The sequence below is a fragment of the Phyllostomus discolor genome, chromosome 10 (assembly GCF_004126475.2).
Source record: "Phyllostomus discolor isolate MPI-MPIP mPhyDis1 chromosome 10, mPhyDis1.pri.v3, whole genome shotgun sequence".
Taxonomy (NCBI): Eukaryota; Metazoa; Chordata; class Mammalia; order Chiroptera; family Phyllostomidae; genus Phyllostomus; species Phyllostomus discolor.
In genome coordinates, this window is record NC_040912.2 from 24,141 (window position 1) to 48,209 (window position 24,069).

General features: G+C 52.2%; 1 protein-coding gene across 3 annotated transcripts; it reads left to right on the plus strand.

Annotated features, from left to right (window-relative positions):
- The first annotated feature begins 5,069 nt into the window (after positions 1-5,069).
- UBE2D4 (ubiquitin conjugating enzyme E2 D4 (putative)) lies at positions 5,070-22,989 on the plus strand. 3 transcript variants are annotated; one of them, XM_028504192.2, is made up of 7 exons: positions 5,092-5,277; positions 7,357-7,420; positions 10,888-10,919; positions 11,011-11,088; positions 16,475-16,580; positions 17,629-17,722; positions 20,232-22,989. In XM_028504192.2, exons 1-7 carry the CDS (start codon positions 5,254-5,256, stop codon positions 20,275-20,277), a joined length of 444 nt encoding a protein of 147 aa, XP_028359993.1. In that variant the 5' UTR covers positions 5,092-5,253; the 3' UTR covers positions 20,278-22,989. The 3 variants fall into 3 exon arrangements, with proteins under 3 accessions (XP_035866234.1, XP_035866233.1, XP_028359993.1); XM_036010340.1 differs by lacking the exon at positions 20,232-22,989 and having other exon boundaries at positions 5,081-5,277; positions 17,629-18,384; XM_036010341.1 differs by lacking the exons at positions 10,888-10,919; positions 11,011-11,088; positions 16,475-16,580; positions 20,232-22,989 and having other exon boundaries at positions 5,070-5,277; positions 17,629-18,384.
- Positions 22,990-24,069: the final 1,080 nt, after the last annotated feature.

Consider the following 24,069-nt stretch of genomic DNA (forward strand, 5'->3'; position numbering starts at 1 on the left):
ACCCGTTCCGTGCTGCAAGGCATCTGCAGAGGGCAGCACACAGCATGGCCACCGGCTCCCGTCAGGGGAAGTAGAGAAGAGAAGTGGCCGAACATGGAAGCCAGTCTTCCCTGTACCCTCATCCGAGGAGTGACATCTCATCACCTTTCCTAATCATTAGAAACACCACTACACCCAGCCCCACTCAAGGAGAGGAGGTTACACAGGGGCCTGAGCACAAGGATATGGGAGGGCTGGGGCCATCCCGGAGGCCCTCTCACCGCCTCTCAATGACCAGGTGAGAGACAGGTGGAGCGACACAGGTGGGATGACACAGACAGCATGAGTACCCAGGAGTCCCTACTTACATAAACAACATAACTACATGGGGGAGAAAGGGCAGCTCTTCCTTTCAGTAACATGTCACTTAACAAATGTGGCAAGTAAATTAGAAATAGGGTGACCACCTGGTAAATATCACGTTAATCACTGCTGTAGGCAAGAATGGCATCTAAAACTAGTGGGTGAAAGTATGACAAAAAATAAGATATTTACTGCCCTGGCTGGTGTGGAGCGCTGGCCTGCAAACCAAAGGGTTGCCGGTTCAATTCCCAGTCAAGGCACATGCCTGGGTTTCCAATCAACTCCCTGGTGGGGGGTGTGTGAGAGACAACCACACATTAATGTTTCTCTCTCCCTCCCTTCCCCTCTCTAAAACTAAATTTAAAAAATCTTAAAAAAAGATATTTATTAGTACAAGTCTCGAAGTTTCTCCCCACAAGCTACTTATTTAAAATGAGATTTGTAAAACTTTACAATGGAGAAATCTGAGAAATACCAACAAGGTGGTCCGACTTGCCCAGCCATACTTGTCAATGCCGTGCACCCTCTGAACCGCCTGACGCAGCGAGAAGGGCGCTCATCACTGCGGCCACAGTCCCCTGCAGACCCCTGACTCCAGTCTCCTCAACCAGAACACCCAGATGGAGGGACATGCTACAAAATGACTTTCCAATACTTCAAAAGTGCCAAAAGACAAAGAAACACTAACGAATTGTTTAAAATTGCAGGAGGCTAAAGTGGCAGAGGAACAAACGCACACGGGATCCTCAGTCAGGTCCTGCACTGAGAAAGGACGCAGTAAGGTAGTGAGGTTGGAATGAGGTCTGCAAACTGTTTGCAGCACTGTACAGATGTTAATGTTCTGCATAATTCTGTTACAGTCCTACAATACAGTAGTGTGGCGGTGAACTGGGTAAAGGGCGTGTGTACAAGAACTCTGTGCATTCTTGTCCTTACCTTTTAAAGAGCTTTACAGACAGAAAATTTCCCCGCGAGCAATCACTGACTATTCCCAGACTCCCTCAGCCCTAGGCAACCACTAAAGTACTTTCTGTCTTTATAGAGTTGCCTATGCCGAACATTTCATATAAATGGAATCATACAATATTTGACCTTTGCATAATGTTTTCAAGTTTTATCCCGTTATATATTTTTAAATAATTAATACTTTTAGTTCTATCTTCTTTATTTTTAGATTGTATTTATTTATTTTTAGAGAGGGAAGGGAGGGGGAGAGAGAGAGGGAGAGAGGGAGAGAGAGAGGGAGAGAGAGAGAAACATCAATGTGCGGTTGCTGGGGGTTATGGCCTGCAACCCATGCATGTACCCTGGCTGGGAATCGAACCTGGGACACTTTGGCTCCCTGCCCATGCTCAATCCACTGAGCTACGCCAGCCAGGGCTTCCTGTTATATATCGAAGTGTGTCTCCCCTCCCAAAAAGAGATTTGGAAATCCTAATGCCCAGTATCTGTGAATGTGAATTTATTTGAAAATTGGGTCTTTGCAGAGAGCAAGGTACGATGAGGTAATTCGGGAAGGGCCTAACCCAACGTGACCGAGTTCTTATAAAAAAGGGGAGCCTGGACACAGAGACAGATGTAAAGATGATCTGAGGACACAGGAAGAACACAGTCTACAGGCCCAGGAATGCCTGAGGCCCAGAAGCAGAGAGGCTTTCAAGATCCTCCCTCCCAGCCCTCAGAGGGGCCAACCCTGCCAACACCTTGATTTCAGACTTCTAGCCTCCAAACTGTGAGGCGACATCTCTCTGGTAGGCCACAGTTTGTAATACTTGGTTATGACGACCCCAGTGACCCCATATGTCCATGCTGTAGTGGAACTTTATTCCTTCTTATTGCCAAAAAGATGCCATTGTGTGAATATATCACATTCTTGTTTATTCAGTCAACATTTGGGTTGTTTTGACCTTCTTGACTAGAATGAAAAATGCACCTTATAAACACACGTGTTTAAGTTTCTGTGTGGACATGTTTCATTTTCTCTCGGGTATATACCTAAGAATGGAACTGCTAGGTCACACAATTCTGTTTAACTTTTTAAGGAACTGCCGAACTTTTCTGAAGTAGCTGCACCACTTTGCATTCCCACCAGTGACAGTGTGAGGGCTCCTCTCTGCATCCTCAGCAAAACTGTAGTTGTCTGTCCTTCGGATTACAGCCATGATAGAGGATGTGAAGTTGTATCTAACTGTGGCTTTCATTTCCATTTCCCTAGTGGCTAATGAAGTTGACCTTTTTTGTTTAATGTACTTAATCGCTATTTTCTTTGAAGAAATTTCCATTCAGATCCTTTGCCCAGTTTTGTTTTTTGTTTTGTTTTGTTTTGTTTTTGTTTGTTTGTTTTTTTAGTTCTAAGAGTTCCATTAAGGATTCTGGTCACCAAACCCTTATCAAATACATCATTTGCAAATGCTTGCTCCTGTTCTGTGGGGTTTTTCTGCTTCCTTGATGGTGCAGTTTAAAGCACAAAAGTTTTAAATTTTTTTGAAGTCCAATTTATCAATTTTAAAATCTTTTTTAATATTTGCAACAGTTTGGTACATCTAAAATTACTTCCAGCCCTGGCCAGGTAGCTCAGTTGGTTAGGGTGTCATTCCAATTGCCCAGGTTGCAGGTTGGTGCCCCGTCAGGGCACATACACGAAGCAACCCATAGCCCTGGCTGGGTTGCTCAGTTGTTTAGAGCATCGTCCCAATACACCTGGGTCCTGGCTTCCATCTCAAGCCAGGGGCAAGTGCAAGGAGCAACCCATGAATGCATGGGTATATACAGCAACAGATCAGTGGGTTCCCCCCTTGCTCTCTCTCCTTCTCTAAAATCAATACATTAAAAAAGATTTAAGAAGCCACCAAAGAATGCATAAGTGGAACAATAAATCTGTTTCTCCTCCTCTCTCTAAAAAAAATCAGTAGAAACTCTTTTTAAATAAAATTATTTCAAAATAAAACACTATGCCTGGCTGGCGTAGCTCAGTGGATTGAGCACAGGCTGCAAACCAAAGCATCACAGGTTCGATTCCCAGTCAGGGCACATGCCTGGGTTGCAGGCCACGGCCCCACAGCAATCACACATTGATGTCTGTCTGTCTGTCTCTCTCTCTCTCTCTTTCTCCCTCCCTTGTCTCTCTAAAAATAAATAAATAAAATATTTTTAAAAGAGATTAAAAAAAGAAATAGATTTAAAAAATAAAACACTATGTATTAAAAGTTTAGAGAAATATGCACTAGACTGCCAACAGAAAGTAGAAATGAAATTTTCGTTGCTATTCAACACAAATTTCTTTCCTTTCTCTGTGTTAACCAAGTGTCGCAAATTCTCTGAGTAAATTTTGGAAGTTAACATCACTAGTAAAGTCACCATCCGGAGATAACCATCATTGAAATTGAGGTCTGTGTTCGACAGGAATATGTAAACACAGGGAAATGTAGGATCATTTGTTTCATGGGGCACAGCTGTGCAAACAAAGTGTGTGTGATGAGTCACGACAGACAGGAATCTGTGCTGCACAGTAACGAGGAAAGGAGCTCTCTCAGAGCCATTGGGGTGGGCGGTGACGCTTGAACTGGGTTTGCAAGGTGAGTGATGGCTCCGCTTTAGGGGAAAAAAAGAGGGGCTTTGCAGACAGAGGGCAGCCGCGAGTGAAGGAATGCAGTGGGGGCGGTGACGGAAACGATGATAGCTTCCCAGCCTGGCGGGACAATACAGCTGCCGAAGGGCCTCAGATGCCGGTGGATGTGACCCTTGCAGGCCACGGGGCATCCGTGCAGTTTTGGGCAGGGATGTGTCATGGTAAGACGTACCTTTTAGAGGGACAGTTCACGAAAGTGTGTGTAAGAGAGGCTGGCGGAATGAGAGAATGGAAGCTAGGGACTTGGCCAGCAGCCCATGGACATGTCTGGACCTTGAGTACACACATGTAGGTGACCACATGTCCTGTTTGGCCAGGGGCAGCCTCAGAGCACACCTCTGGTCCTGGTGTAGTTACATTGCACCTCACTTCAGTCTCAAAGGGTCTAAGTTCGGAGGATCACTATCTACACTCGTACAGAACAGAACTTCCAAAATCTTTACAACGTGAGACCCACTGATTTTTGTACTCTACTTTGTATTTATGTTTTAAAAGGTTTTGTAGCGTGTGGTTGCCTTGCACGCCCCCTGCTGGAGACCTGGCCCACAACCCGGGTTTGTGCGCTGACTGGGAACTGAACTGATGGCCCTTTGGTTTGCAGGCCCGCGCTCAACCCACTGAGCCACATCCGCCAGGGCTTGCTTTTTATTTATTTATTTATTTATTTAGCTTTTTCTTTTTAAATGTTGGTTGCAACACATTGCACTTACTTCGTGACACACTAATTGTTCCTAACCCAGTTTGTAAAGCTCAGTCCTGCATGCCTGCAGGTGATGGGAAAAGGGAACGAGGACAGAGACCTAAGTTCGGATACGGTGGGTTCACGGCCGCACCAAAATCATCTGCACAGGGCCGGAAACGCGCATCTCCAGGCCCGCTGAGCACTCCTCGGAGTTCCTTGCGTTTCCATGGAAACAGCTGGGATACATTTGACACCTACCACTTAAAAGGCTGTGAATACTTACGAACTCAAGTTCAAGGCAGGGCTGAGAACCACTACGTGACAGCCGGGGAGGGTGCCCAGAAGCGGGCACCGAGAGCACAGCTGCCGCCCCGGTACTCCCCACCCACCTCCCCCAGCGCGCAGGCCGCAGCTCCACAGGGCCCCGCGGCGCCCCCAGGCGGACGCCGGCCCACAGTGCCCCGCGGCGCCCGCGCTCGGGGGCGGTTCCCTCCAGCAGCGCTGCGCGGCGGCGGCGGCGGCGGCGGCGGCAGCGGAGGCGGCAGCGGGCAGCCTCTGGCAGCCCTGAGCCGGCTGGCCGGTCCCCGGCAGCAGGGAAAGAATGGCGCTGAAGCGGATCCAGAAGGTCAGGAGCCCTCCGGTCCTCAAGCTCCTTGCGTCTGAAGCGTCGTTCGCGGGCCGGTCGGTCACAACCGTTCAGCGACCGTTGGCAGAGGTGCCACCGAAGGAGGCGGAGCCGCCGCCGGCCCAGCCTTAAGGGGGCGGGGCTAGGGCCCTGGGCTGGGGGCTCCGCGGGTGGGAGCGCCGTCTGTTTTCGCGCCAGTTGCGGGCACCTCCCTGGGCAGGGCACAAACTAGAGCAGCCAATGGGTACACAGATGAGTGGGGCTGCAAATCAACGTTTCTCTCGCGTACTCCCCCTTCTCTCGCTTCCTCCTTCCCTCCCCCGCCCCATAAATAAGTAAAGAAATAAATAAGTGAATTTTAAAACGGCGGACGGGGCGGGGCCGGCATCCCGTGGGGCTCGCGTCCCGCTGGGGGCGGGGCCTGGGTCACGTGGCGCCGGAGTACGTGGGGCGGGCTCGGAGGGGTGGCGCCACTTCGGTCGTAGTCCCCTTTAAGGGAAGCGCGGGAATGTTTGGATCTGTGTTTTTCAAATCATAGTGCGCTTCCTAAAAATCCCAGTTAGCATTTGAAACTCCTCGGTGCTGGGTGGAGTCTATCAAGACTCACAGTCTTTCAGGAAGCACCATCTTAATAACCACTCACCACACCCCTAAAGAGGGACACGCGATCTAAGGACGGGACAGCCCGTGCACACGTGCAGAGGGGCTGGGGTCCTGCTCTGCGTGTAGTCTGTCCAGGATTTGCCCTGACAGCCCTTCTGTCAGCATTGCACATAGTGGGGCGGGCGGGGGGGGGGGGGCGGTGCTGAGGTCTGTAGCCACCCTGCATCTATAAGCCGTCCTCTGGCCCCTCATGTGACTAGTTGTTGCCCAAGTTCATTTCTATTGTGACAACTAATAATGCTGCCTACTACCTGCCTACCAAGGGCAACCACTTGGACACTTTAGGTACTGAGAAGTGATAGATGTTTATAAACCAACCCTCCAATAAAACATAGCCTCGATCTGTATTGCTTGCTAGCTAATGCAGTGTAAACACTCCATGGCCAGTATTTGAGGGGGAGTGGGGCAAGCTCAGGTGGCCAGAGAGCGGGGAGCGGGGAGACTAGACTAGTCAACATGCGGGGACTCAGCAGGTGGGATCAGAAGGATCTTTGTGGTTGAGCTCATTTTCAGGATCGCTCAGGTAGGAGGAGTGTCACCAGCCAGGTCTGAAATGTGCGCATGTTCTCCAGACCCCGAAGTTTCCATCCCCTGAGGAGTCTCCCTGCCACCTGATGGACTGTGGTGGGTGCCTCCTTCCTGCGCTTTAGAACCTCTCTGGAAATCCCCAAAAGTTTACCTGGATCTGCCTGGAACCTGGGAGGATGGAGAATATTAGGAAACATGTTCATATATGCAAGCTGAAGTTTGAGAGTCACTGCCCAAAAGCTTGGGCTTTGAGGCTCATGCCGGACCAGGGTAACTTGGGCATTGAGGCCAGAAGTTGGTGTCTCATAAAGGCAACTAGCTATGGTGTCATTCCTTTTTTATGTATACAGGTACATAGGGTGGCTGTGCTAGACTGACTCACGTGTCCTTAGTCTCCTACTCAGAGCCCTGGGACAGCCACACACACAGTGGTGGTTCGGGTGGGAGGGAGAAGGAGACTGAAACACAGGAGTTCTGTCCGTAATTGAGCACCTGCCCTGGGGTAGGTGCTTCCACACACTATTCGGGAGCTCAGAGCTAAAACCCTGCCCTTCTCCACCTGAGTGGGTAAAAGAGGAGACTTGAGGGGAGGCACACATACAGAACTCTTCACCCTGCCTTCTCAGCTTTGTGACCTTGCATTGGCAGCTCAATCTCCTCACATTTCAATTTCCTGACTTACAGAATAGAAATGATAACACATACTTGTCAGGTATCTTCTCAGCCATGAGCAGACCTTCAGGGCTGTCGTGTCCATTAGCCAGGCCAGCCCCCTCCTGGGGCCTAGGAGCCCCTCCCACCAGGAAAGTGCACTTCTGTCCCAGCGGAGTGGGGTGCAGAGCAGCATCCCAGCACACACCAACTCTGGGCCCACTTCTCATGTTCTAGGAATTAACAGACCTGCAGAGGGACCCTCCAGCCCAGTGCTCCGCCGGACCTGTGGGAGACGATTGTAAGTATCTTTCAGGCTCCAGGCCTCAGGAGCTTTCAGTCAAGACCCCGGGACTGATGAGTCCAGCACTTTTTTAAGAAAACCCATTGTTTTCCCTAATTGGCTTGTGAACTGATTTTTCATTAGATGCATTGAGTTCATGGTCTGGCGGATCAAGATGGTGCCTGAAACCACCACTGGGTCACCAGAAAGCCACCCTGTCCTGAAGCACCTTGGCTTTTGCAAAGTGCCTCTGACCAACAAAAACTTGTGGTCTTAAAGTGGTCATGAACGGTAAAGACAGTCATGAACCTGCTGCTAGAGGACCTGCTGCTGCATGAGGCATGACCCTCACCTCTGCCAAGGGGAGGGCAGTATCGGAGCTTTTCCCTCAGTTCCGCTCCTCCCCAGTGGAACGCCGGCCGGCCCCCTGCTCCCCTTTACAGCTGACCAGTCGAGGCCGTGCCACGCAGCACAAGGGCTCTCCAAGTGCATACTCTGTTCGCATCCCGCCTCCACTCTCCCTTGTCTTCACTGTGAGCTGGTGTCAAAGAAGGGTGGTATCCTCCACAGACACCCGAGACCTGAGAACAGGGACTCATACAGAAGTCGTGTGCCAACGTGCATTGCACCCTCACTCACAGTCACCCAAAGGCCTCAGTGCCCATCCCCAGATGAACAAGTGAGCAAATGTGGCATAGGCATACAACAGCGTGCAGTTTAGCCATAGAAAGGAAAGAAGTTCTGACATGGGCTGTAGCATGGGTGAGCCTTGAAAGCATACTAGTCATACAAGTCACACACAAAAGGACTAGCATGTGGTTCCAGTCCCATGACATCTCTGCACTAGGCCAGTGCAGGGAGACAGAAGGTGGACCGTGGCCCATGGGGCTGAGGGGGTGGAGATGGTACAGGTTTTCTGCCTGGAACCATGAAAGGCTTGTCAGAATGGGTAGTGGTGGTGGCTGGACAGCATTGACTCATTTCAGTTGGCCAAGATGACATTCAATGGGTTGTTTTATTGTGTTAAAATGCACATTACAGAGTTTACCATCTTAACCAGCCTCTCACACACAGCCTTGTCAAAAACATTCACGCTGCTCTGCAGCCACCACCACCGCCCGCCCCCGTGGCTCTCTCGTCCCCAGTGCGTGATGTCTGTGTTACTGCAGTAAAGAGAGAGCAGTCTCACAAAGCTGGAAGGAAAGGGGGGTGGTGTCACATGCATGTGCTGTGGGCTGCGTGAGGCTCAGAGCACCTGGGGTGGGCAGGAGGGGCACTGAGAGGGGAGGTGCGAAGACATGTGTGACAGTCTGATGAACAAGGTGGCTGTGGCACCTCTGCTTCCTGGTCCTGCTTGTCACCTGATCCATGCTGTCTTTTCAAGTATCCCAGGTCTCCGTAGCATCTTTCTCTCCCTATTACTTGTGACAACAATGCCAAACTAGGGTGGCTGGTAAGACTGAGCTGGTCCTGACTCAGCTCAGCTTCCTAGTGGCACCCTCCGCCTGCCCTGCACCGAGCCTTCTCCCCTTTACGGCAGCCCCCGCAGGAGGCAGCATCATTCCTGGAGGGCACCCACGTCCCCTCCCTGCTCAGCACCTCAAGGATGAGCTGTGTGCAGCCTTGGGCTATTTCCCGCCTCCCCGTGGGCAAACAGCCCCTTTCCAAGAGCCCTTGCAATTTCCTCTCTCTTCCTCTCTTTTGGGGCCCTCTCTTCTGACCACACCACCAAACCCTGCTTAGCCCCCCACAGCCCTCGGGAGTTCAAGTGACAGGACCAGAGACTCTCAAAGTATTCACCAGAAGGAACCACCTTTATTATCTACTCTCCAAAATCTCTAATATGGGTTCCCAGTTTCCGGTATGTTAATCATCAAAACCACTTAATAAAGGATTCAATCTGTAGTGTTATTAGGGAAAGGTATGTCTACCTGCCAACCACAGCTAATAATTAGCATGAGTTGGCAAAAAAAATAGTCAAAAGCAAAAGTAGTGACACTTTGGTCAGCTCAGGCAGCCTCGTTGCAGGTAGAGGTGTGCTCTTGCATACCACTTTCTCGACGTGCCGAGAAGGTCCTGGGCTGCCCTGACTGTCTCCGAGCCCCTCTAGGAGTCGGGAGAACCTCCCCTTCGGTCTCTGCACTCGCTGTCGTCACGCCTTGGTGATTTCCTGTCCTGCTGTTGAGGGAGAGCCTGTGGGGTGTTTGACCAGGTGGCAGGAGCCCAGGGCAGGTCTGAAGCCTGGGGCTACTTCCACACCATCACGGGGCTGTAAGACAGAATTCCCCAGAGAGTAACATACCCTGCAGGTGGTCTCAGCAGCCCACTCATTGGGCAAGTAGGCACTTTCCACAAAGACGGTTGTCCTGGGAGCTTGGCAGTAAGCCACTGGCCCCCCGAGGCCAGCCCTGCAGAGTGCACGGGAGCTCCTCCAGGGCTGGGCAGGGCAGTACCAGCGGCCTGAGGTGCCAGAGAGAGCCCCAGGCCTGACGTGCGGCAAGAGAAGGGAAGCCCTGGCCGGCGTGGCTGCAGGTTGGAGCATTTGATCCCTGGTCCAGGCCTGTACCAGAGGCAACCAGTTGATGGCTCTCTCTCTCATCGATGTTTCTCTCTTTCCCTTCCTGTCTCTCTAAAAGCAATGACAAAATGTCCTCAGCTGATGATTTTCTAGAGAGAGAGAGGAGGGAAGGGAGAACAAGAGAGGCTTATCGTGGGCCTGTCATCCAGTTCCCGGCCCTGGGCACTGCCAGGGGTGCTGTGGGAGAGGACAGCAGGGTGGGAGGTTAGCCTATCCAGGCCCCAGGGCCGTGGGCGTTGACACCTGAAGGGAGACCCTTGGCTTCAGACTGAACCCAGGGGAAAAGGAAGGGGTATGAGAGAGACATAAAAGTAACATGGAAAGTGGCTGAAGCCAACCTAAGGCTTAATTCTGTGCAAAGAGAAGAGTAAACTATAGTTGACTGGCACTTTGTTAGTGAAGAATTTACTGTCAGAAACGTCTTGCTTGTAGCCTCAGCCTCTGGGAGGGGGGTCTCTGAGGTGTTCTGCCGGGTAGAACTGCCTGCCTGTCTTTCCGGGGACTCTGACCCACACCAAGGGCATGGTCTAGGGAGACCAGCCACGTGGTTCCCACCAGGGGCTGCACATCAGCTGCACGGGCAGTCTGTGTATTGGTCGTGCTGACCGAGGAACCTCCCCTGCAGCCAGTGCTCTGCACATTGTTACATGTCGGTGCCAGGATGGTGACACACCCTGACTCTGGAGCAGAGGACAGTGGGAGCTCTGTGTCTGGGCTTCCCCCTCGGCCGATGCTCCTCTGCAGCCTTCCTCGTGATCAGCCATTCCCTGCACACAGACCTGCGGAGCGTCTGGGAGTCTTGGCGTCTTGGGGGGCTCCTGGGGCGCACTCATGTCAGGAGCAGCTCCTGGGGTGAGGCGGACACTGTGTGGGAAGTCTCTGACACCCACCCCTCTCTTTCTTGTAGGGTTCTACTGGCAGGCCACCATCACCGGCCCGGTAGGTAGTAGCTGCTGAGTGCCACCCTGTCCACGTCCTCCCTGGACACTTCTGGGCACGCTAACCTGCCTCCCGTGTCTCATCCTTCCAGAACGAAAGCCCTTACCAAGGAGGCGTTTTCTTCCTGAACATCCACTTTCCCACAGATTACCCCTTCAAACCCCCTAAGGTGAGCGCGGCTGGACGACAGCACGGGGCACCTGCAGGCGCCGGTGCAGAAAGCTGCACGTGGACTTCTGAGGGCCTCACCCACCCGCACGGTCACAGCCCCCAGGACATTACACCCTAGACTCCGGGCAGTCCCCGAGGTGGGGCCTCCCCTGGAGCCCTGGCTGGACAGTGCTCTTCATGGTTGTGGCTGAGTCTGGCCCCTTTCTCTGCATCCCCGTCAGTCTAGGGCAGGGACTCTCAGCCCCTGCCCAGGGGCACTGGACAATGTCCTGGGATGTACGGGGTGTAAAAATGGGGTGGGGGGGGCAGTTGCTGCTGGTCTGTAGGAGTTGGAGCCCAGGAAGGCTGCTCATGCCCTACAGTGATGGGACCCCTACGCCTCAGCAGGACCCTGGCAAGTCACCTCCCTTCCTACACACCCCATCTCACCAGCAAAGTCTGCAAGAGAGGACAGTGCCACCAACAGGAGGGAGAAGGGAGGGACCTGCTCCACCATCATGGCCCAGTAGGACTACTGCCCACCACACACCAGAGCTGAACCCAGAGGGGTCCTGACTCATAAGGGAGCAGTCCTGTCTGTGTGGCCGGTGCTCAGGAGAAGCACAGAGCGGCAGGGGGTGGTGGGCGCGGGGTGGGGGGTGGTCACCCTGAGCATGTCAGGGATCACAGAGCAGGGAGCAGGCCAGAGGGGCCCCAGGAGTCAGGAGTCAGGAGTCAGGCTCTAAGGAGGAGGCTGACAGTGGGTGGGTGCATGGGGCTGAGGGGAAGAGGTGGATTCTAGAAGCTCCGCGGTGCAGCCAACAGGACAGGCAGCAGGCCAGAGGTGGATACCATGGTGTGTGTGGGTTCACATCACTTTAAATTGTTTATATGCCTGATTGCAAAACTGGTCAGTTGATTATTTTAAAATTAGGACATTGGGGACCTAGTGTGCAGATGGAAATCAGCCTTCCATAAACCTACCCATGGAGAAGACCACAGCTAATTGCCCGGTATACATTCCTCCAGGTTTTCTCTGCAGACACCAATGCAGGGCCAGGCAAAAGTAGGTTTAGTTGTTCGTATGGCAAATAACAGAAGACTTAATGATACACGAATAAACTCTGGGTTTTGCATACTCACAAGTGTAAACATACCTTTGCCCCACCATGCACATATTTTTATTATTTTTACATAAAAATATCAATTCTGGCTATTAATGAGGAAATTGATGCATCAGCCAATTATTTTAATTTTTTAAAAATTAGAGTTAATATTCAATACTATATTTCGTGTGTACAGCATAGTGGTGAGACATTTACACAATTTACAAAGTGTTTACATAACTTAGGAAGTGTTCCCCCCGGTGGATCTAGTACCCGCCTGGCACCGTACTGTTACTGCGGTATCATTGGCTGTGTGCCCTGTGGCCCCTGTGGCTGTTCTGTAACCACCGGTCTGTGCTTCTCAGCCCTTCCACCTCCTTTGCCCTGTCCCCAACACCTGCCCCTCTGGCAACCTTCAGGGTGATCTCTGTGTCTTATGAGCCTGGTTTTGTTTTGCTGGTTATGTTGTTTCTTAGATTCCACATATAAGTGAAATCATAGGTATCTGACTTTCTCTGCCTGACTTATTTCTTAGCAGAAAAAGCCCTGGGCCCCTGACTGGAGTGGCTTAGTGGGCTGGGCATCATTAATGTTTTGGATACACCTTGATGCAAAGGAAATTTGAAGTTGTATTCTGTTTTATAAAAAAACGTTTAGAACTGGCCCTGGCTGGTGTGGCTGAGCAGATCAAGTGCAAGCCTGCGAGCTGAAAGATCACTGGTTTGATTCCTGGTCAGGGGACATGCCTGGGTTGCGGGCCAAGTCCCCAGCTGGGGCTGCTCTAGAGGAACCAATTGCTGTATCTTTTGAACACTGAGGTTTCTCCCCCTCCCCTTTGCCCTCCCTTCCCCTCATTCTATAAATAAGTAAATAAATAAAATCTTAAATACACTTTAAGAACAGGGATGACTACAACCACAGTCTGAGAAAGGACATTATCCTCCAACAACACAGATTCTTGTGTTTATGTACACCAGGCTAGTACTGAAGAATCCTAAGTTAGTTGTAACAAAAGCAAAATTTTATATTTAAAAAGAAAATGAGACTTCCGGCCAAGATGGAGGCATAGGTAGACATACTGTGTCTCCTTGCACAACCAAAAAAAGAACAACAATTTAAAAACAAAAAACAACCAGAACTGACAGAAAAATCAACTGTATGGAAGTTGGACAACCAAGGAGTTAAAGAAAGATTCATCCAGACCGGTAGGAGGGGTGGAGACAGGCAGCTGGGCAGAGAGGACTAGGCAAGGCGGTGGCTGGCGGACCCAGTGAGGCAGCGGATTGTGGAGCAGGGTGCGCGAGGCTGCAGCAGGTTGTGGACTGGGTGGTCCCACATTCACCTGCAGATAAACCGGGAGAAACTATTGGGGAACAGGATGGACTGCGCAACCCAGGGCTGTAGCACAGGGAAATAAAGCCCCAAACCACTGATTGAAAACACCTGTGGGGGAAGAGGCAGCGGGAGAAACTCCCAGCCTCACAAGAGAATTCACTGGAGAGACCCACAGGGTCCCAGAGCATACACAAACCCACCCACCAAGGAATCAGCACCAGAAGGGCCCAATTTGCTTGTGGGGAGCAGGGAAAGTGACTGAAATCCGGCAGAGAGCGGAGCAAGCAGCACTGTTCCCTCTCAGACCCTCCCCCACATACAGTGTCACAACGCAGCTACGTGGGTTACCCCGCCTGGGTGAACACCTAAGGCTCCGCCCCTCACTACATAACAAGTGCATAAAAAAAATGGCCCAAATGAAAGAACGGATCAAAGCGCCACAAAAAATACAACTAAGCAATGAAGAGGTAGCCAACCTATCAGACGCACAGTTCAAAACATTGGTAATCTGGATGCTCACAGAATTGGTTGGGTTTGGTTGCAAGTTAGATGAAAAAACGAAGGCTACACTAAGTGAAATAAAGGAAAATGTACAGGGAACCAATAGTGATGGGAAGGAAACTGGGATTCTAATAAATGGTGTGGGCCAGAAGGAAGAAAGAAACATTCAACCAGAAAAGAATGAAGAAACAAAAATTCAAAAAAATGAGGAGAGGCTTAGGAACCTCCAGGACATCTTTAAACATTCCAACACCCGAATTGTAGGGATACCAGAAGGAGAAGAGGAAGAGCAACAAGTGGAAAACTTATGTGAACAAATAGTAAAGGAGAACTTCCCCAATCTGGCAAAGGAAATAGACTTCCAGGAAGTCCAGGAACCTCAGAGAGTCCCAGAGAAGTTGGACCCAAGGAAGCACACATCAAGGCACATCATCATTACATTACCCAGGATTAAAAATAAGGAGAGAATCTTAGAAGCAGCAAGAGAAAAGGAGAGAGTTACCTACAAAGGAGTTCCCATAAGACTGTCAGCTGATTTCTCAAAAGAGACCTTACAGGCAAGAAGGGGCTGGAAAGAAGTATTCCAAGTCATGAAAGGCAAGGACTTACACCCAAGATTGCTCTATCCAGCAAAGCTTTCATTGAGAATGGAAGGGCAGATACAGTGCTTTTCAGATAAGGTCAAGTTAAAGGAGCTCATCATCACCAAGCCTTTATTAAATGAAATATTAAAGGATTTATCTAAGAAAAAGAAGAAGAAACATGAACAGTAAAATGGCAGCAAACTCACAATCATTAACAACCACACCTAAAACAAAAACAAAAAGCAAACTAAGCAAACAACTAGAATAGGAACAGAACCACAGAAATGGAGATCACATGCAGGGTTATCAACAGGGGAGTGGGAGGGGGAGAGGGGAGAAAAGGTTCAGAGAATAAGTAGCATAGATGGTAGGTAGAAAATAGACAGGGGGAGGTTAAGAATAGTATGGGAAATGTAGAAACCAAAGAACTTACATGTCCGACCCATAGACATGAACTAAAGGGGGGGAATGTGGGTGGGAGGAGGTGTGCAGGGTGGAGGGGAGTGAAGGGGGGGAAATGGGACAACTGTAATAGCATAATCAATAAAATATATTAAAAAAATGAAATTACAGATACATGAAGAACAAAAGTCTAATATATACCAAAGACACTGTGTTGCTTGATATACTTACTGTCAACATGTGGAGCACTTTTAAGGTTTTGCAAAGAATGCGTTAGTAGCAGTGCTGTGTAATATCTAAACAAGGAGAAGATGAAGACATCGCTGTGCCAGACTCCCACGCACTGTCCACGGGCAGGGCCAGACTCCCACGCACTGTCCACGGGCCGCACGCCTGCACGCGGTGGTGCCCTCTGCCGGAGCGCTCGCCGCCGGCAGTTCTCTGCCAGCCTTGGTGTGTCGCCTGCCGTGTGCCAGGCCCAAGCTCTCACACCACAGAGAGGCTCTGCGGTGGGTCCGCAGGCAGAGCAGAGCGGGGACCGACGTTTGTTTTCAAACTGCGTGACTGGCTCCCAACAATCCCTTATCAGTAGGCTCACTGGCCAAATATCAAATATTAAGGATCAGATTTAATTGTTCGGTATAAGCGTGAGACTATTTTTGATAGCTTTCTGTGGCTAGCATAAACCAAGTAACCCAAGAAGCATCGGATGTGTCAGCTTATATTTGCTAAGACTTTTTAAAAATTAACTTTAGACTCAGAGAAAATCGCAAACATAGCAGAGTCCCTCCCCCAGCTCTCCCTGACGCCAGCCTCCTTGTGACTAGAGCTCCGTCGCCCGGCCCAGGAGTCGGCTGTGGCCTCAGAGCTCTGGACCAGGCTGACCACACCAGTCACGTTTTCCCTGCTCGTGCTGACATCCGTCCCGCCTGCCTTGTCGTGTTCCTTCACCGTCACAGTCTGCCTCAGTTTCCCCTGGGCTTCCATGACCTTGCTGCTTGTGAAGAGTGTTCACCCGTTATCTTACCAAATGTCCCTCATTTTGAGTCTGCGGTGTTTTCTCAGGATTGGACAGAGGTTATGCCCTTTGGCAAGACTTCATGGGAGTCCTGAGCCTGTGTCAGGGCCCCACGGCTCAGGGCTCATGCTGGGTCTCACTGCCCAGAGCGGCACCTTGATGTCCGAGTGTGAGTCGTACCCTGGGCCCTGCATGGGCCTTGTGTCTGAGCTGCGTGCAGAAGCCCCTCAGGCTCCCCAGCCACAACTCTGCCACGTGTGGGGTGAGAACAGGTTGTCCCCCACCTCTGTCCTGTGAGGGTTCAGGTGGGGGTCCCACTCACCCAGGACTGTGCAGAGCCAGACATAGGCCCAGCAGCAGCCACTGCAGCCTCACTCGGTTCCTTCTCCAGACGCCGTCTGCATTTAAGGTCTAGAATGTTCCTGTGGCCTGACTGACTCGAGGTCTCTCAACCTGCAGGTTGCTTTCACCACCAAAATCTACCACCCCAACGTCAGCAGCAACGGCAGCATCTGCCTCGATGTCCTGCAGTCCTTGTGGTCTCCATCACTGACGGTGTCCAAAGGTAGCTGCCAGGACGTGTGCCAGGCTCTGATGTGCCTCGCAGGCCCTGTCCCACGCCCACGGCTCTTGCAGCAGCTTTCGGCCCCACGTCCCTGGAGGAAACAGGCTCAGAGAGAGCAGGTGGCTTTCCAGAGCTCCCAGGAGAGGGCGTGGGGGCCCTGTTCCTGCACTGACTGTGTCCACACCGACCGGTTGCTTGGGGGGCTCCGGCCTGACCGTTGCTTGGGTGCAAGGAGGGAATACTGGTTTTATGAGCATGTTTCTCTAGAAATAAGAATGGAAAACACTGCATTGCCTTCTCTGTTCCCTCATTTGTTCATCTACCCATCACGGATTCTGACCTAAGCCTCAGAAGGAAGGAGAGGCAGGCCCCTCCCCTACCCCCACATGGAGCCTCACAGTCTTGAGGAATTACCCGCCACCAAGCAGTGTGCTGAACACATCTCCGCCTGCAATTAGACACCAGTCTCAACGGGGCTTCAGAAATACAGATAGCCCTTCTGAACGAAAAGGCCAAACTTAGGTGTAGACAGCATGAATGTCCTGTCAGTCGGGTGGGTGAGACGGTGAAAAAATCTGCCCAAGAGACACCGGGCCCAGAGCCCAAGAGACAGCCGAGGTGGGTGTGGAGCAAAGCAGGCAGAGCAGAGCTTCCAGCAGCCAGCAAGGGCTGGGGCGGGACAGGCCCCTAGCGGGACAGGCTTTCGAAGGCTGCGTGGTGAGTCCAGAGGGAGAGCTACCCACCCCTCCTTGGGCCCCTGAACACTCTGGGTCCCCATTTCCCAATAAGCAAACAGGCCCGGAGACCTAGCACCAAAGGTGTGTGGCCCCTGTGGGTTCCCCAGAGCAGGAGGCATAAAGCTGCCCTTCAGCCCATAGATGAGCCGAGAGAATACTTTCATGACTATTGAGGAGTCAGTCCGAATAATTCAGACGGGATGTTGAAGGGAAGATTCTCAATCCGTCCATAGAGATCTTGAACTGGGGGCTCTCCAGACCCAGGGCAGCTGGCAGTCTCAGGGCTGACCCGGCTTTGCTTCTCTTCCCAGTGCTCTTGTCCATCTGTGCCCTGCTCAGCGACCCCAACCCTGACGACCCTCTGATGCCAGAGATCGCCCACACCTACAAGGCCAACAGAGAGAAGTATGCACCCCCCTTGGGCCCCTTTGAGCCTCGGGGCTACCCACCCTGGGCTGGTGCCTCTTGGCTGACCAGGTTCCGGCAAACCACTTCCTGCCCAAGCCTGGGCCTCCCAGTGGGTGTCCTGGGTTCAGATTCCCACTCTCTGGTGAACATGCCCTTTGGCTCTGAGAAGGGAGGAGATAAAACCTGTTCACCCTCCTTGGCAGCTCATCAGCTGCTGGCACCAAACCCTAAAGCATTATTGCCAGGCCTGCCCTTGAGGCAGCAAAGCCAGTGGTCAGCCAAGCATGGACTAAGAAGCATATAACAAGAACATTCCAGATTAAATTCTGAAGCTTGCAGGGTAAGCCAGAGTATCTTTGCAGAGATGCAGGGCCAGGCCAAGGCCAGGCCGGCCGGAGCACAGCCGGGCCGGTTCCCGACGCAGGCTCAGCCGTCAGCAGTGTGCCAGGGTTTCACTGACAGACCCTCTGGTTATGTTCTTGTTTATTCACTTGGTTTTTTAAGATTCCAAATACAAGTGAGATTACGCAATACCTGTTTTTCTCTGACTCACATATCACTTAGCATAATACCCTCCAGTTCATCCATGTTGTCGAAAATGGCAGGATTTCATTATTTTGGATGACCAAGTAGTGTTCCACTGTATACATACTACACCTTCTTTACCCACTCATCTACTGATGCACACGTGGGCTGCTTCTGTATCCTGGCTATTGTAAACAATGCTGCAACGGACATAGGGGTGCTCAGCTACATCTTTTCGAATTAGTGGTTTTATTTGGATAAATACCCAGAAGTGGAATTGCTGGATCGTGTGACAGCTCTATGTTTACTTTTTTGAGGACCCTTCCTACTGCTTCCCACAGTGGCTGCACCAGTCTGCATTCCCACCAACAGTGTGCTAGGGCTCCCTTTTCTCCACATCCTCATCAACACTTTTTTTTGGCTCATTTATTGATGACAGCCATTCTGACAGGTGTGAGGTGGTATTTCATTGTGGTTTTAATTTGTATCTCTGATGATTAGTAATGTTGAGCATTTTTTTATGTCTCTTGGCCATCTGTATGTCTTCTTTGGAGAAAGTGTCTGTTCAGGTTCTTGACCCATTTTTAAATCATATTTTTTTTTTGGTGTTAAGTTGTATGAGTTTCTTACTGAATGCAGCATTGGCAAATGTCTTCTCCCATTCAGTAGGTTGTCTTCTCGTTTTGTTGATGGTTTCCTTCGCTGTGCACTTTTTAGTGTGATGTAGTATCATTTGTTCATTTTTTCTTGTTTCCCTTGCTCAAGGAGAGATATCCAAAAATATATTGCTAAGAGGCATGTCAAAGAGCTTACTGTGTATGTTTTCTACTAGGAATTTATGGTTTCAGGTCTATATTTAAGTCTTTCATCTATTTTGAGTTTACTTTTGTATATGGTGTAAGAAAGTGGTCTAGATTCATTTTTTTGCACGTTATGTGTCCAGTTGTGCCAACACCACTCATTGAAGACTGTCTTTACCCCACTGTTTACCCTTGCCGCCTCAACTCTGTTCAAACTAGTGACCAGTCCCAGAGCAGTAGAAGCCATTATGCCAGGCATAGCCACGCACACTGGAGCCCCAGGGGACGGATGGCTTTGAGGGTGAGGCACAGACAGTGGAAGAAAGGACCTGGCCTGGCCCTGGAGTCAGAGCTGAGGCCCGTGAGCAGTGCTGGGTCTCAGCGGATGATGCGGGGCGGGGCGGGGGCGGGGGGGGGGGGGGCGGGGTGGGGAGTGGTAGTTGCTGCTTCTTCCAAAGAACACTTCCAGTGAGTCTTTCAGTTTATGAATTCTCTTCTGTCTGAAGAGATTTCAAGAAGAGACAGAAAGTGTTTTTTTTTCAACTTATATTAATCTTGAAAGTTTGATAGATGTTACTATTTCCCTCATTGAGTTTCCCACAATGACAGCATAATTTTTAGTTGACTAGATTATAAACTGTACTTATTTATTTTACCACTTACTATGAGATACTTGAGACATACCAGAAGTGGTTTCTTCATTGCCCTTTGTGGCTGCAAATCTGTCTTACAACCTCACTGCTCCAGACCTCACTCAGCAGTGGGAATAAACACACACACTTCCACAGCCCTCCGTGGGCACCAGGTCTGCTCAGGGGCGGGAGGCTCCAAAGCCTGTGTGCTGGGCAGCCTGGGCTGCTCCTGGCTGACCTCCATGGTTGTTCTCCTGACCCTCCTCATCCATGCTGTAGGACAGGAGAGAGGAAGGGAGGGGGTTTGGTACACTACTGAGTCCCCTGTAGCAGACAGTTATGGAGAAATATCAGGACTCACCTCGTAAGGGGTTTATGGTCACAAACGACACAGCCTCACACCAGTACGTTTATTTTGCCCACTCGCTAGTCCTTCCTGTTTGCCAAGAGGCAGCGGCGGTCCCCTGCATCAGTTCTGTTCTCGCCTCTGAGTGCACAGGAAGTGACCGTTCTGAATGAGGGTGTCACCCGCTCTGCTTTTCCCCCCAGATACAACAGACTAGCGAGAGAGTGGACACAGAAATATGCTATGTGAGTGCCTTGGAGGTTTCGCAGCAAAGAGGCCCTTCCGTGAGACAGAGCTCCTGGCCGAGCCACCCCCAGAGCACCCTCTCTTGTACAACCGCCGGCCGCACTTTCTCCAGCCGCAGCCCACTGCAGCCATTCTCAGCTGTTGTGGCTTTGACAACCTCACATCTTTGATGCCAACTTAGTGGTCACTTTATGATCTGCAGCCTTCCCGGCCACACTGGAATTGGTCCCTGCACCCCGACTCACAGCTGGTCTCATGGGGGGACAATGTGCCGTGCACCTCCCCTGCCCGACCTTGGGTGGCACCCCCCTCCATGGCACCACCTGGGCCTCCGCCTCGCCCTCACCTCTGGGTCTCAGTGCCAGCCTGGGTGCCCCAGGCAGAGCGAGCACCGTCTGCTGCAGACCTTGTCTCGGGAGGTCTCCACTCATCCCAGGAGTCAGCAGCACTGTCCCTGGGACAGTGTCCCTCTGTAGTGCTGGCACCCCCCCACCACCGGGCAGCAACAGCACACGGAACGTCGGGCCAGCGAGCACAGAACACCCCGGGAGAGGTGGCTGTCTTTTCAGGGTCCAGACCTGCAGACTGCGGTCCGCTTTTCCACAGAAAAGCAGAGGGTTTCCAGTACCCGCCACCCCTCGGGGCCAGTGCTCAGCTCAGCGTGAGACGCCCACAGACCCGAGCACAGGGGCAGGGAGAGACTTCGGAATGCGAATAAAGATGTGATTCACTGATCACACTAAAGGGTAACTGGCATTGAAGCCTACCTTTTTCCCAGGCAGAACGGAAGACATGGAAACTTTTAACAGGTTCTTTGGAACCGTGAACAGCCTGTTGGGTGAGTGAGTGGCCACCTCTTAGGTTTCTGAGGCAGTGCACTGGAAGGGTTACCTTCAGAGTTGCAGCTTTGAGATTAGGTTGGCTAGAAGGGCAGGTGGTTTATTCTAATTAAACCTCCCAAGAGGGAGGGAAATTGAGGGGCTTCACACCTCTAAAGTCAAATCTGACCTGGTCTTTTCTAACTGGTCCCCTCCCAGGAAGCCTGGGAGTGACACTGGGGTGAGGAGCAGCAGGGGATGCAGCATGAAATTGCGCCCCCCCGTGGCCGACGGGGTCTTTGCAGGCAGGTCAAGGAAAGGGTCCGCCTGCTCCAGGGGCTCTGAGTCGCCCACAACTTCACTGCTGAGGCCTCCCGGCAGCAGTGTGAGCCTGGTCTGCATGTCCTCTGTGGGGATCCCCATGTAAGACCCTGAGGCCATGGGCTACTTTTGGGGTTCCATGGGCCCTGTGCCCTGCCTGTCACCAAACTGACAGCTGCCTTTTTAATTTTTGTCTCTGCTACCCCTTTGGTCTTTGTGTAAATAAAATGTTAGAACTTCCTGGAAAGGCAGAGGCCATTAGCGTGTCCCCTGGGAAGGCTCTCAGACGGTGGTCACAATGTGCCTTGCAGCTGAGCACCACAGAGCATGGGGAGAGGGGCCAGGGTCACATTTCAGGGCCAAGTCAGAGACTTAGAGAGACGATCCCATCCCAAGCTGCTGTTGAGGCTGTGGGTGCCCTTCGAGTGTAACAGCTTATGACTCCCAGAGGCTGATGGATTTCCTGAGTCCAGACAAAATCTCCCCACGCCTGTCCTCTCTGTTGGAGACACATGGTAAGAAAGAGAAATCAGCCCTCTGCCAGCCTGAGCTGGACTCTGCGCCCTTTGCCAGACCCTTTGGACAAGCCCGATCCTGGCAAACCCCCGCACGGCCTGCCCCCAAGAAACCCACCTGCCTGTCGGCCTGAACAGGCTTCTTGGGCTGAAAACCTTACTTCAGGGCGCACTGTGGTGCGGGAGCCCCCGTGGAACCTGCATGTGCAACCTCGAGTTTCCAAGGTGAGTCCCCGGAGGGCAACTGGACAGTGGGTCCAGAAAGCCAACTGCGGGGTGCTGTGGCCTTTCTCTGGACCAGAGACATCAGGGAGGGACATGGTCTTAAGCAACTGATCCACCGTGAACAAATGGCTATCAACTGCGGCCAGACGCACCCGGGTTTGGGGGCCAGCACTGGGATCTGGATCCTTCGTCAGGCTCCACAGAGTTCCGAGAATATGGCAAAGGGTCTGAATGTCCTGACCAAAGATGAGACGCCACAACACAAACGTCCCAGGCCCGGCAGCTCAGAGCTGGGAGTGTGTCCCCGCACCGCACTGTGGTGCTCGAGGAGAGCGGGTTTCCGTCTCTGAGACTCAGGAGGCAGTCCCCCTAAGTGCCAGAGGGACGCTTGCAGGACAGGGCTGGCCTGAGGTCTGCCTCGGGTACCCAGTGGGGGGGCAAAGAAGCCTCAGGATCAGTGCGGGCCCCTTGTCTGTCCTGCCCCATCAGCCCCTCCTTCCCGTGCCTCTTGTCACTGTGGCACACGCTTCCTCCGGGCAGGGCCGTGTGAGGGCGGGGCCTGGATTCGGTCTAGTCATGGACACTGGTCCTCCCAGGGGTGGACAGGGCAGGCAGCACCCGTGGCGGCAGGAGTGCTCTCTCCCCTACTGTCCAGTCCTTCCTGCCAGTCTGCTGGTCTCCTTGTCCCCACCAGGTTTCCCCTGTTGAGATTTTATTCATAAAATCACAAAGCTATAAAGAATCTCTGAAACCTACCAAACCAGATAGTGGCTTCTTAGTTTTCCTTAAAATGTCACCTTCTGCCCCTTTCCCCAAACCCCCACACCCCACCCTGTTCAGACGCCACCTTTGTGCGGAAGTCGGCCATTTCTGCGTTTGCTGACACATGCCCAGCAGTGCAGCCCTCACCCGGCAACAGGAGGCCTGATGGATCTGTGGACATCTTCCCGTTAACACACCGCAAAGTTGCGGTGAAACTTCAGAGCCCCTCCCCTGCGGGGAGGCTCCCTTCCCTCGCGGTTTCTGCTGGCTCCAGGCCAAGCCCACACTTGACAGCAGGAAGCTGGGCTGACGCTTCGGGCAAGACCTAGGAGCCAGAGACCCTCAGAGAGCTTCGGGAGCAGCAGGGCGCCCTCCCTGAGGCCTTGTGAGCGGTTAGGTGGCCGGGAACTGAACGGACGCCCTTGGTGCTCCTGCGCGCCCCGATCCAGATTCGGACCCTGCAGCCACCCCCCACCCCCGCCTGCTTCCCAGACCCGGCCGCCCCCTTCCTGCCGCTGCGCCTCCCAGTTCAAACCGAACTGAGCCTCGATTAGGAAGGCTTAAAAAAAACAACACCTCTCAAGTTGTGAGGTTTTCGCTTACTGGGTTCCACTCATCATGCAGCGTAAACAAGTTTCCTGTTTAGCGCAGGAGAAGTGATGACTCCGTTTCTCTAACTCTGCGGTGATGGGGCCACGCGTGGCCGGAACAAAGGCGCGATCCTGGTGGTTTGCCTGGTGATCGACACTTCTGCTGACGAGGCCCGTGAATAAATAGCCATCAGCCCTGGCTGGCGTGGCTCAGTGGACTGAGCGCGGGCTGTGGACCAAAGGCTCGCCGGTTCGAATCCCAGCCTGGGTTGTGGGCCAGCTCCACACACGGATGTTTTGCTCCCTCTCTTTCTCCCTCCCTTCCCCTCTCTAAAAATAAAAATAAATAGTAAATAAATAGCTATCCTTCCTCATGGACGGCTTCGGTCTGAACGGCTGGCTCCTCGGTCTGAGACCGCATTCCCGGGTGGCAGGAGAGGGTGCCCGGGGCCGAGGTCGCTGGTGGCGGGGTGGCGTCGCGCAGCCTTCCCTCTCCCCGCGTCCCCACTGATTCACCTGATTCAGGTGAGGGTCCACGCAGAGGCCCGGGGGCCCGGCGCGCAG